The sequence below is a fragment of the Quercus lobata genome, chromosome 8 (assembly GCF_001633185.2).
Source record: "Quercus lobata isolate SW786 chromosome 8, ValleyOak3.0 Primary Assembly, whole genome shotgun sequence".
Lineage (NCBI taxonomy): Eukaryota > Viridiplantae > Streptophyta > Magnoliopsida > Fagales > Fagaceae > Quercus > Quercus lobata.
Window position 1 is genome coordinate 51,353,838 of NC_044911.1, and position 14,098 is coordinate 51,367,935.

At 35.6% G+C, this 14,098-nt stretch overlaps 2 protein-coding genes across 2 annotated transcripts; both read right to left on the bottom strand.

The window, feature by feature from the left end:
• Window positions 1–804: 804 nt before the first annotated feature.
• On the bottom strand, window positions 805–9,611 carry LOC115955893 (UTP:RNA uridylyltransferase 1). The gene is made up of 6 exons (XM_031074286.1): window positions 8,229–9,611; window positions 7,331–7,699; window positions 3,974–4,197; window positions 3,068–3,131; window positions 1,855–2,051; window positions 805–1,325 (listed from the first exon to the last, which is right to left on the bottom strand). Exons 1-6 carry the CDS (start codon window positions 9,426–9,428, stop codon window positions 1,115–1,117), a joined length of 2,265 nt encoding a protein of 754 aa, XP_030930146.1. The 5' UTR covers window positions 9,429–9,611; the 3' UTR covers window positions 805–1,114.
• A 2,869-nt stretch (window positions 9,612–12,480) lies between these two features.
• LOC115957033 (probable carboxylesterase 9) lies at window positions 12,481–13,449 on the bottom strand. Its single transcript, XM_031075276.1, has one exon. The coding sequence runs from the start codon at window positions 13,447–13,449 to the stop codon at window positions 12,481–12,483; it is 969 nt and encodes a 322-aa protein (XP_030931136.1).
• Window positions 13,450–14,098: the final 649 nt, after the last annotated feature.

A 14,098-nucleotide genomic window follows, 5' to 3' on the forward strand; every position in this document is an offset into this window, starting at 1 on the left:
ACTCTCTTTTCCTTTTTTTTTTTTTTTGGCTGAACCAGTACTCCCTTTTCCTTTTTTTTTTGGCTGGAATCAGTACTCTCTTCTGCGCTTTCCCATTTCTCTATTCCCTTCCTTACATTCTTCCACATTTTCGTACATAACAATCAATATCTCTGTTTCCCCATTTGGTATTGCACATCTTAATCCATAAAGCTGGATAGATCTAAAGCACTGTCCTAATTTCTGATCAATTCCTAAAATGATATTTGAGAACACGAACACCCCACATGGGCCACATCCCTCATGATCTTTCAGCCACTCCACAAACCGTATCTTCAAGTACTGTGCATTGACATATATAAATATATTCGATTTTGTGGCTATCTTCAGCTAACATTTTTTTTTTGTTTTTTTTTGTTTGTTTGTTTGGAGAAACAGTCTTCAGCTAACTTAATCCTTAATTTGTATACCTTACAATATATAATATGATACAATAAGATACATGACATTAAAATAATAATAATAATAAATTGATTCATAACACTATTCAATTTTGAGAACTATTTAATTGCTCATAATAATTTTTTCTAATATTACATTACTTGATTTCATCTTGTTTGATCAAACGGAGCTATCAATTAATTTTTTTTAGTAAATATCCCAAACCTTATGGAGTGAATGGAAGACGTTCTGCTACAATTCCAATGTATTTTTTTAGGCTGATGTAGCCAGTCTTTCTTAATAGAAGTCTTAAAAGTCTTTCTTCTAAATAAAAAAATTTAATTTCTTTCATGTATACTTCCAAGTTCCAATTCATGTACACTATTTTTGAAATCAACAATCCCACCCACTTTCTTCAAAACTCCACACACCACATGCACGTTGCAACTCAGCCCCAAAAGGGAAATGAAGTTACAGTGGGTTCACTCAATGACCTCTGATCTTGAAAAGGAAGAGCAAAGACCAGAGGTCTATTGACAGAAAGTTCTTTACATTTAAATAAAAGCCTGACAAACTAAATACATTCTAAGAAAATAACGCAGGGACTAAAATGAGAAAGATAAGGAAAAAGACAGGGACTTTACACTGTTTGTTTTACCATAATTACATCTAAATTATGATCAAACAAGACAAATCAACTTGAAACATAGGGTTCAAAGAGCTTCACACACGGATTTGGATCATACTGCATAATGTAGGCAGCACGTTCAAACTCCTCTCTCAGAACTTTTATGCTGTGCTTATCCACCACTCGACCCAGGTCGTGAGATGTCTGAAAGGGATCCTCTATGCATATCAAATGACGATCGTTCCCAATCCTCCTTGTCCAGTCTTTTGCATGCTTGCTGAACACATTTACATAGTGAAAGAGCACTTGGTGAGTCAGAGGAACAGTCCCAACTAAAGTTTTTTAACTTCAATGAAATTAGACATGATGTTAGATTCAATAAATTTAGACAGCTATTAACAAGCCATTTCAAAATGTTCAGCCTTTAAAAAACCTATCAGTTATCTTTATATACAAACGACCCCATTGACAGTAACTGGACCAGCATCATTAATGCCAAAATGGCAAAAACTGAAACTTAATTCCTTAACATATCAAGTATACTTTTCCAACGTTAATTGAGTGACTGCAAAAGCAATCAATAGTATATATATCATAGCTAAACACTCAAAAGCATATATATGAATCACACCTTCACAAAAAGAAAGAACTCGAGGAAAGAATTAAATTTAAGGGCAACATGCTACAAGAGCTTTTGGGAAATGGTGGAGGAATATATGTAATGATTCTTGTTTATAAACACAGAGCCACAACAAGATTAAAAAAATAATAATAAAAAAATAAAAATAAAATATACAAGATCTAACCTGAGTATGCTTCCTGTACGAACAGATATGACAGAATTTGCATAATCATGACGATATGCCCAATAATTAAAAAACGCCCACACCAGCTGAGAAATAGTTTCCTTGTTACAAGATCCAAAATTGCGTAGTACTTCAACTTGATCAAAGAAAGCACATTCAATATCATCTACGATTGCAGAGTATGTAGTCTCCATTTCCTGAAAGTGTATAAACCAAGCAACAAATTAGAGAATTGGGTGACTGAGTCCACAATAGAAAGTACTTTTGACATAGGAGGAGCCAACATGTCAAATACCATATAGTTTATGTCCCTTTTTGTAGCTACCTTATGGTTTACTGGAATTTAAGGTTGTAGCAAGTTATTGAACAAAAAATGGTTGTAGCAAGTTACAAATGAGCAACAAAAATGTTCAAAACCAGTTCTCGGATACCCTATTTGGTCATATGGAAGCCTAAAATATTTCAAAGAAATGCAATACAACAAAATATACAAAACGATGCAGCAACCACTGATTGCACAAAGAAATGCACATGAGGGGAGCTTTTGTTTTCTGTGGCATGATAATAAAGGTTTCATGTTTGAAAATTCTGACAAAAACTTAGTCTAAAGTAAAATTCTTTCGGTTTGAGTAAAAAACAAAAAGACATTATTTTAGCAATGTAATTGAATATAAAATAACAGTGGTATACCAAATAGAAAAGCAATTATTATTTAAAACAGAGAAGCATAAGCTCATATATAGCAAAAACTTTATTTTGCACAAGACAATCTTTACAGGGGATTGTTCATTACATGGAAGCAATGTCCCGCAAACATAGAAGATTGTCTGAACAGAACACAGTAGTATGAGTTGAGAAGGTTCACAGGTTTCAGCCTCTACTTGACATCATGTGGTTTAGTTTCTCATAATTACATTTGTTGCTAAGCAGTCAAAGTCTCCTTTTTCTTGTATTAAGATTGAATCATCAACACATGATAAGGCCAAACAAGGAGTTTAGCAAATGATTGGCAACATTTGTAAGTAAAACCTCCACTGAAGTCCAAAAACTAATTATAGAATGACAAAGAAACCAAAAAGAATCAGTTTATGTTTATTATTTGGTAACATGATAATAAATTCTTAAAACATAAAGCACGCTAATAGAAACAAGTCAGTAAATAAATATGGTACAACATATGCGTTGAGTACTTGAAGTAATTAAGAATACACACCTGTAAGCAGGGAAGGATAGCAGGCCTGCGCTGTTGTAAGAAATGAATGCACATTACGACATACCTGAAATGAAAACAGCATAAGAGTTTTTCTTTAAAAATTTAGCAAAGGGCACATAAAAATAAGAATAATTTTCATCACAGCTGGGTCTATTGACTGTGATTTAAAAAAGAAAATGTGATCTAGATCCTACCTAAATAGGTAAGTTCTTGTGCTTTTCATCATACTAAAAGAGGGCCAAGTAGTCTCACAATGACCAATGGGCTTGGAACCATCTATGCATATATCTACCCACTAAAAAAAAAGAATAATAAAACTGATTGAGGTGGAGAAAAGCTTAGGGAATCCACCAAGAGCCGATATACATGTGGGGCACTATTCCAACACAAAAGCTTAAACCAATGGGTTTTGATACAACTATGTATATCAACTACTCACTTTAAAACTTCCTTGATGTGGGACTCAACACTCAAGTGCGCCCACAACAAATCCCTTACTCACATGTGAGTTTCTACTCCCCCCTTTGCACAAGAGTCCTTGACACAATCAAGAGTTGCACCAAATGCAAGGCCAATAAAGGCAACGTGCTGTAACTGCCCAAACGTGTCAGGACCAAGACACTTGTGGAACATGAAGATGAACCATAAATTCTAATACCAATTTGTTAGGAGAGAGAGATCACCAGAAAGTCCACCAAGAATCTGTTGATATACATGTTGGGACATTACACCAACCCAAAAGCTTAATCTAATGGGTTTGGCCCCAACTTTGAATATCAATTAGTCTCTTTACTTTACCTTGTGGGAATCAACACCCACACCCACACTTGCACTCACAACACAATAGTTGCTCAATTTTTAAGTGATAAATTTCAGAAATACATGTAAATCTTACAGCTAACTTACGCATAGCTAGATAGGGTTCCTTGGTACGTTTCATTGACTCCCCTTGACTTTGCCCAATGTTTCACAATAAAAGCCAACTGCCGTAATCTCACATCTATTTGAGCGTAATCTCGAAGAAGTTTAGTATTTATGACAGCCAAAATGTTGTTAATGCATATGTCACAGGAAATTCCAGTCACTGGATCCATAAGCTTTACTATGGGGACCCTAGCACGGGTCAGTGCCTGTAAACAAAACCTGAATTAAGCACCCACAAAGATATTTGCTTTAAATTGAAAACAAATGAGATCATGATTCCAACAAATAATATATTAAATTTGATTTCACCAGCCACCCTGCTCTTGAGACAAATATATTGTTATAATCTGCTTTTCTAGTCCATTTTGTATTAGCTAATCTCAATCAGTGGTATTGTCCAAGCTAGAGTTTTTTTGGAAAAATCATAAAATAAAAAAAAAATAAAAAAAGATTTTGATGGACAAGACCATGCCAAAGAAGAGGAATTTTTTAAGGAAATATAGCATAAAACAGTTTACATACTATTGTGTTTACACTACCATAACTGAAAAGATGAAAATGTATCTTATCTTAATGACACAATAGGATGTAGGCTTGAAACCAAAAACTAAACAATTTTGTAGAATAAACAAGAAAAACTAGACAATGAGTGACACAGGGCATTAAAGAGTCACTTCATTGGTGAGCCAAAGCCCATATATTCTAATGCACCTTGCATCTGCATATAGTGTCAATGCCTAATGGGCTCATCTAAAAACATCAAAAATTGAAGAAAAATTGATTGATGCAACCTAACCCGAATGGCCAATGTGGTATTTTATCAACGCCTCAATGCAATAAAGATTCCCAATAATGAAATGATGCAGGAGACAGATTTTTATTTTAATTTAGTATTATTCATTTTTCCAAGTCAATTGTATTTTTATGTTTTAGGTCCTAGTAGTTTATTAGGCTATTAGTATTTTAATATTTGGAAGCAAGGTTAATATTGTAGTAAGGCAATTAGGGTTTCCTATGCCAATTAGAACTAGGGTTCAGTTTTTCTATATAAGCAAACTATTGTGCTCCTTTGGGAGATGAATTAGAGATGAATGAGAAGTTGCCTTCTGGTATCTTTGGTTTGGTGCCAACTCCAGACTCCAGCCAACCCTAAGTGCTGACTCCTAGTGGTTTTCTTCGCTTAGTGTTGTGTTATGATCCTAACATTTAGTATCAGAGCCAACCACCACATCACCGAGAAGCTAGATTAAAATTACTGATAGGTGAGTGGAGCCACCCAAAAAAGAGAAAGGGCTACCGTCGGGTCAGTGTCGTTAGAGTGAGCCGTCGTGGACGTCGGCTGCCAAGCATGGTGGTATATTATGATCCTAGTGTCCTACATGGATTAAGTATAAACTTGACCATGTGTTTATACGCACTTAGACACCCTCCCCTTGCAAGCCGGTTTTCAAGGGTGAGTTCTACCCATGGGTTCCTAACATGTTGACTATTAATGGTTTTCCTCGCTTAGTGCTAACTCCTAGGTTCCTATCCTTTTATTTTTCTTTGTCTTTCAACTTTACTGTTCAATGTTTTTGGTTGTCCTGCGTCATAATAGCAGCATCTTCAACATTTCATGCCACCAACACCTTATGGCAGTTTATATATTCAGAGTTCAGCCATCACTTAGCTCATCACTATAACCAGTTTTCTCCCCAAGCATCTACATGTCTTGTAGATGTTTCCACATCAAGATAAACTGTGTTCAGTAAGATATGACAAAAACATCTACATGTCTTGTAGACGTTTCCACAGTTGGCCTTGGAAATTATGAGTTACTTTGAGAAGCTACATATGGCTTGTGTTTGGGCACTGCATATAGAGTCTAGGTTGGATAGAATTATACATATCCATTGTTCGGCATGACCATTAGGATTGGATATAACAATCCCTTTGGATCTTTTAGTTCCTCAAAGGGATCTTTTAATCCTTGCTTTAGCATTCTATTCCCTGAAACAATCACATAGAAAACTCAATTCCCAAAAAGCAGCAGCAGTTACCAAACAAAAATCAAAATCAAGTGCAGCCAAGAGAATAAAGGGAAAAGTCCCAAGATTGGTCAAGTATGAAAGTAACAAAGTTGTCATGTCTATGAAACAATACCAAAATAAGCATTTTATGGAATTTAAAAGCCTTAAGGGCAGGCGGAATGAGTTGAAATTTTAAAAAACTAAATCACTCATAGCCAGAAAAAAGTTTCTTTAAGCAAGTTGGTCAAGTCGGAGTCAAGCAAGTTGCAGCTACTATGGAAACATTGTCATGATTATTATTGACCACCAAGAGTATAAGACCATTGCCCCCAGTTAAGTTATGTTGCGAAAGCAAATAATGTAAGATTGAACTTTTATCAAAACTGAAAGTTATAATGCATAAATACTTTAAAATAAATAATGAAACTTGTTTATAATTTCTTGAAACTTTTCAAAACTGAGTTGGTAGTATTAACTTAGATTAAACATTTTTTTTTTGATAAGTAACTTAGATTAAACAATTTTAATAATTTTAATGTAACTAATAGCGTGCTACATGGCGAAAGTATGATGTGTAATATTTACATTCAACCACATATGCAAGGAAAGGGTTTTTACACCAACTTTTAGTATATAGTACATGACTTTTAGTGTGCATTAAATTATATAAAATTTTATTACATATATTCAAAAGAAAAAACTTGAAACACCATTCAAAACTCTAGAAGTAAGTAATTACAGCAACTATGTACTTATTCTAAACATTCAAATTTGTACACAGAAATGCAAAAGTTTAGACGTGCAAGGAAATCCAAAAGTAGCATATGTATCTTAAGAGTCACAGCTCATGTAGCAAATAAAATCTATCCAAAAAAAGGCTACAAATCTATATCTAATTTTCACACTTGCGTTTATCAAGTCCACCAAGGAGTTGAATGGCCAAACAATATTCATGACGTAATTGCCAAAGGTCCAAGAAGAGTGAATTGGTCATCAGAATTAATCAATTCTAATATAAGAAAGCACTAAAAAGATATACTTTATTCATTTTCGCCCAGCAAGAAATGAACAATGAAAATAGGGTATGAAGAATTTTACTTTAGAAGTAGATATTAAATTCAGGTTCTTTTACCACGCCCGAAGAGCATTTTCATCATCTAAGTTAAAAATCAAGGCCTATGTAGCAAACTAATTTAACTAAGTTACCTATAAACTGGGCTACAAATGTAACACCATATACAATGACAAACACACTGCAAAATAGTTTCCGTTATGTAAATCTTAAAAGCCCCTATTCTTTAATAATCAGAAAGACAGCAATCTGAAATACCTGCACATTCTGGAGATTATCTGACTGCAAAATATCTGCCAACCTTAATAAGATCTCGGACTTGTTAATATCTGCATCCTCAATTGCAAGACACACATCAATATCACTTTTAGAAACTCCAAATGAGTTTGCACATGATCCATAAAGATAGAGGCGAGCTTTAGGCCATTCTTTGCAAACTAATTTCTCCAATAACGTTAACAATTGCTTCTGCTTTGCCTTCTCTTCCTCTGCAGGTATTAGCGAGTCATAAATTGCAAGAAAAGGAGCATTTAATCTGTCTATGTCATTACGACATAGCATCTGTCTTTTTAATATTCTCATCCTTTGGCTAAGTAGCCGTTGACCTCTGCTATCTGACCTGACATCCTGATAAAAAAAACTGCAAGTCAATTCCACATTTAAACCCTTTAATTCTTTTAATCAACTTCCCACACAAAATGTAATTTTCAGGCACTAACAACTTCAACTTCTTTTCCCTTAAAGATGTCTCATGTGAAATATGCAATGATTTACATTTTTATCACTAGCAGTTGCTAACTTGCAGAACAAAGTTATATGGAAGCCAAAAATTCAAAACCTTAATCATTCATAAACCATGTTTATATCATTGATCTCTATTCAAATATCAGTTTCTTCAAATATACAATGATTTACAATGAAATATGCTATGATTTACAATTGTTGTCACTAAAAATTGCTAATTTGCACAACAATAAAAATTCCACAGAAGTTAATGGAAGCTAAAATTTCAAAACCTTAATCATTCATACACATTATTTATATCATTGATCTCTATTCAAATATCAATTTCTTCAAACTTAACCTGTAAATTCCACAAAATCTTAAAACCTATATTATCAATAGAAAGATACAGATGGAAAAACAAATAGTCAACCTTCTCACGAGAACTGCGAAGTGGGGTTGATTCATTCTTGTCATCAGATTCATCCTCAAGCAACAAAGAATCCACAAGCTTTTCACCAAAATCGTCAACTTCATGACTTCCCTCCTCCTTCAACTTATTTCGACCCCGATAACTATTGCCCTCCCTAAATTCACCAATCTCACTATGCAAATTGGACATGGACTCTTCAATATCCGAAACAGATACAGAATGAAGCTTACTCCCCGTTGGCGGCCCCGGGTGATCAAGCTGTCTACTGATCCCCAATTCTTCAAATGACAATGTCCTTATTCTCTCATTATTAGCTTCTAAAGAAAGATCACTACTACTCATATCACTGTGATTAGCCCTTTCCTTACCCACATTGTGCTCTAACTCTATCCCTCTCATCCTATTCCCTGAATCCCAATTCCCTTTTCCCCTCGGATTGCTTGGAAACCCCGGTGGAGGCGTAGACCTATAGTTCCCACTCTGGAACTGCTTTCCCAACTCACCCCCTCGAGCATCATGATTCCCAAGCCGAAAAGAACTCGAATTTGGATTGGAATTCACCCGGGGCTCGAATTGCCAATTCCTTTCCAACCCATTATAGGTCCTGGTCCCCAAACCCGGTTCCCGGTCGTTGAAAGCAGTGAGCTTTGAATTATGGAAAGAATTCTGAGAATTCCCAGATAATAATAAACCCTCAGGGCTTAGAATATCGCTGGGCAAAGTACCAAACTTGAGCTTGGGTTCTTGCTGATTCTGTTGTTGCTGTTGCTGTTGCTGGTGCTGGTGGAGAATGAAATTCTCGATTCCTAATCTTCTGGAATCGTCGCCGAAGAGATTGTGGTTTCCGGGAAACTGATTTCGAGGAGGAGGGAAAGGGTTTTGTGCGAACCCTGGGAAGTTCGAGAGGAAAGGTTGGGGAGGAGGAGGAGAGAAAGAGTGGGGCCAAGGTGGTGGAAGAGGATACGGAAGATCGGGACCGTTGGAATTCGACGGCCATGATGGTGGCGCCAAAGGGAGGGTGGGACCCACCGCTGCCACGGCCGGATCAACGGTCAGAGACCTTTGCTGCTGCTGTGGCGGAGCTTGGGGTTGCTGTTGTTGTTGGGTGATGTGGTTGTGCTGCTTTTGGAGGAGGGAGAGTAGGAATTCACCGCCGTTCGCTGCCGGAGGAGGCGGCGCGTCACCTCCAGCGCTGGACATTGCGCGTGGACTTTAGTGAAGCCTCTACACTGGACACAGAGAGAAAGAGAAAAGAGAGACCAGAGTAGAGACTTCGAAGATTGAGAGAGAGTTTATTAAGAAATGGAATACTTTTGTTTTTTCGAGTTGTTTTTTTTTTTTTTTGCTAAAACTTTTTCGAGTTGTACTTTGAAGGTTTTTTTTTTTCTTCTTCCCTTAGCAAAGAAGTCTTTAACATGAACGGTGATTTCCAATGAATTAATAGATTTGCAATTATTAAAAAAATCGTAGGGGAATCTTTGGTGTAAGTATTCCGATCCCATGTGGGGTGTAAGTGTTCTAATTGGAAACTTGTTGGTTGCTGTTTCTAATACCCATTTAGACCTGACAAACGGGTTGGATTTATTAGGTTCGGGTTAGATTGAATTTGGATATAAAAATTTCTCCAAAAAATAATTTGGATATAAAAAAAAAATCCTCCCAAACGGGTTATAAAATCCTTGTGAACCTGATTTTTTTTCAAAATAACCCATATTTTTGAAACAATTTTGTTAATTAATAAGGCTTCCAAACTATTTAGTAAACTAGCATATTAAGTCTAATAAACTCGAGTTTATATAGCAAATCGATTCTCTAATACTTGAGTTTGGGGTGAAACTCGAGTTTTAAAGGCTTGAGTTCCAGTTCTTGCAAAAAGACATGTTCCCATTCTTCCTTCTTTTTTCTTTTTCCAGACCAAATCAAGGATTTATAATATACGTACCCAAACTTAAAGGCTCGGCTATGGAAGTTCAGAGAGCAGATGGTGACCATGGAAGTTGAGATCGGGCCACCGCTGATGGTGGTGATGATTGTCGGAGCCTTCACCACAGTCCGAACTGAGGGATCTAGGCTCGTGGGGTTGTAGATCTGGGTTTTTTGTCTTTCTGGGTTGTTGTCTTTAGTTTTCTAGTTTGCTTCTTGCTTTGTTCTGGTTTGCTTGCTTCGTTCTGGTTTTGGTGTTTTAGGTGTTATCGTGTTTGTTTCAAGGAAATTGAGTCGCTTAGGCTCGAATTCTAATAGCAAAATTGAGATTTTTAGACTTGAGATGTTAGTTTCCAAAATAATTTGGAAACATTACTAACTAACGAAATTTTATGGAAATTGGTGTTAGTTTGTAATTTTTCCCTTGTGAACCTCTCATTGCCTTTACCTGACTATTGACCTGTATTTCTTCACATGTAAAAACGTAGTACATAGGGTCGAGTCAAACTAATTCAATTTCACCTCTTTTTTTTTTTTTTTTTTACAATGCAAAGGATTTAATAAAAATATTGATATTTCTGTTAAAAAGTAAAAACTTGTTACATTTTAATTGTAAAATTGTGACTTTCTCACTATTTGCCACGATAGTTTTGAAAGGAAAGAAGAAGAAGATCTAGTTTATGTCAAAATTGAAATTATTAATACACTGTTTACTATTTATCCCAATGCATGTGTCCTACGTAATTTACTATTGTTACATTTTTAATTTATGCTTGGCAATGGCTTCACATATTTTAATGTGACTCAAAGCCCCAAATACTAATAATTTAGGTTAATAATAACTATTTTGTGGTATTAATTAAGCACAAAATTAAGCCAATGCATGAAAATCTCTATGTTTAGTAGGGGTGCATTTTGTGTAGTCTCTCAAACCATTGGATTTCCTCTTGTTGATACCCATTTTTGAAAAAAAAAAGGTCCAACAGCAAAAATGCCCAATAGCAAGCAAAAAATGAAGAAGAAGAAGTAAAAGTAAAGCAAAATAAAAACAAATAGGTCATAAAAGCCCAAAGAGAAAAGAAAGAAATAAATAAAGCCTAGTGAGCCAGCATGGCAAGAAATGGCAACAAGTAGACCAACAGGCACAATAAAAGATAAAAAATAAGGTGGAAGCCAACGGGCCACAAAAGCTAACGAGGAAGAAAGAAAGGAAGGAAAGCCCAATAAGCCGGTCTGGCAAGAAATCATGATATTACAAATTTCTATATAAACTATATAAACTAATATAACAATTATTGTGATTGTTTTTATAACATAATAAATGTAGGTCTAAAACTCTAATTTACTTTCTTTTTTTTTTTTTTTTTTGGTAATTTATGATAATTTCATTAATTTATAAAGGTTATTTAGTAAAAATTGTAGTATTCTTAACACTGCTCTAAAACATGTCAAAATTTAGGAATCAATTTTTTTTTTTTTTAAAGCTAAAATTACTACGAATTTTACAATACCTGTTCATACATATGAAAACATTGAACACTAGTGATGATGAGGAGGTGATAGTGATACTACCTAGGTGAGTGAGCTGGTCATTTCAACTTTCACTTTGAGTATTATGAATAAGTCACTTGGCACTAAAATTAAGAAAATTAAAATAGACGCGTAGCACAAAATTAGACATTAGAAATTATTTTGGATTCTGACTGCATAGTTGACACACTTGAAACCTATGTGACTAATAAAATAATATTAAAAGAATTCAATTACTATCAAAACATGCCACATCAACATTTGGAAAAAATTCAAATAAATAAAATGAAAAAAAGAATCAAGATTTTATTTTCTTTTTTCTTACTTTCTTAGTAACCAAACATGTACAACAATAAACATTTAAAAAAAATGTCTATATATCCATTGCTATCAAGCTTCTTTAGTCGTTTCCGAAACTCTATGATGCAAATATTTTTGAAAGAAATAATCACAAAAGGTGAAAAGGAAAAAAAAAAAAAAAAAAATTCTATGTAAACATTAGTGAATCATATAGCAAGCTTATCATGACATCAGAGAAATAAATTAGCCCACCACGAACATTCATAAATTGCTCTAGCCTCCATGCTACTATGTTATTTTTTTACCCCCCCCCCCCCCCCCCCCCCCCCCCACTTCTCTTATATAGAAATTTTGTTTAATAAATTACATTTGCCCCCCTTAAAAGATTATAAAAAAATTTATCGATCTAAAATCTAAAAAAAATTAACAAGTCCAAAAAATACCACTGTCGTTTAACACCAAAAATAAAAATACATTAGCAACAATTGAAGTATTGAACTCACGGTTTGTTTTCAGTATCTACGATGAAGTGTCTAATAATTTCCACAATATAATTCATCCATTCCTGGTCTACAATCTCCATCGCATGGAACCCTGAATCGTGGAACATCGCGTCGATCTGGACCTCATGCCTCATTAACATGGTTACAAATTCCTGCTGCCGATCTAATATGGCGTCCCCATAGAACCCAATCACAAGGCACCTACAAAGCTTGTTGATGGCGCTCGTGTGCGGGCCCTCCACTGTCGGATTACAATACCAATGGTCCCGATTTTCACCTTTAGGCAACGAGAACTCCCAAACCAAATCTTGTGCACTCAAGGGGAAGGCAGGGTCCGCACAATTTTGAAGCTCTGAGCTCGTCCTTTCCATGCCACCAAACATGGGTTGGTTCATTATATTCCCAACAATCTTCAAGGGCTCCAACTCCATTCTCGCTGCTTCTAACGCAGTGAAAAATGCTATGTTCCCACCACAACCACATCCATGCAGAAAACACCTTGAAATATCTCCGTAATCTTTTATCCAATGCTCACCGTTTGGATTGAGTGCTTGTTCCCTCACCCAAAGAATCGCGTCCATGGCATCATGGTATTGCTCTGGGAGCTTATTTTCTGGAGCAAGGCGGTACTCAACGGAAACAACGATAGCAGGAACTTGGCATGCGAGCTTCGAGGTTAGTATATAGGTCTTGTCAGAGTCCCAGAAGGAAAGGAACCAAATCGAACGGGGGTGGTAAATTATGATGGGAATCCTTGTGCCATCATTGGGAGGCAATTTGATTGTTGGCATGTGGATTCGGACGCGGGTTTTCTTTTCAGCATTGAGGGTGTGATCCTTGAAAACCACGGGGTCGTCAGGAGAGGCCACGGTGTTTGCCTTTGGTAACTTCACAAATCGAGTGAGAGTGCCATCAGAGTTCAGAGCAATGTGAAGGTGTTCGTAGGGATCTATATCTGACGACATAAGTTATGACGATATCAATAATTTGCTTGTTTAATAATATGTGGTAGATTATGTAGAAGAATTTTGAGTTTTCTACTTGGTGTTATAAATTTCTAGGTGCATGTAAATTTTGATGATGAACCCAGGTACAAATCCAGGCTCTGGAATTTGGAATATAAGGTAGTTCCAGAAATACACGGTGAGATTTCCCCCACCTTGTGGATAAGATAAAAATGTCGTTTTGTTTCTTTGTTTTTTGTTAATTCGCATTGGTTTTTGGTTAATTTGCAACAACTTTGATTTCATGCTTCCATATATATACGTTAGCAACAACAATTTCTAAAAGTAGCATATTAAATTAACAAAGAAGAATCTTGTGGTGCCAGTGCTTAAACTTAAAACTGAGATGAAAGAATAGAATTGAGACTCGAATTAATCCAAATTCTCGTTGGAATGAAGTAATTGATGCACTGTTTGTTTATGCACAAACAGAGTAAGCAACTAATACCAACAACTTAACAATCTCTTAGCACCTACAAAACAGTAATAACAGGGACCCCACTACATCAAGACACTAACCAACTACTGACACCTGTTTGGGGTGGTAAAGAGACAATGCCGAGGATCAAGAATTCAAAAAGGGTTTCATATATGTACACACTTTTTTTAT

Bases quoted from the DNA above. Each gene is read 5' to 3' on its own strand.
- LOC115955893 (XM_031074286.1), bottom strand. From the start codon at position 9,428: ATGTCCAGCGCTGGAGGTGACGCGCCGCCTCCTCCGGCAGCGAACGGC. The intron at 7,700-8,228 runs GTTGACTATTTG...TTTTTTTATCAG, and splicing joins TTCGCAGTTCTCGTGAGAAG to GATGTCAGGTCAGATAGCAG. The intron at 4,198-7,330 runs GTATTTCAGATT...TTTTGTTTACAG, and splicing joins ATAATCTCCAGAATGTGCAG to GCACTGACCCGTGCTAGGGT.
- LOC115957033 (XM_031075276.1), bottom strand. From the start codon at position 13,449: ATGTCGTCAGATATAGATCCCTACGAACACCTTCACATTGCTCTGAAC.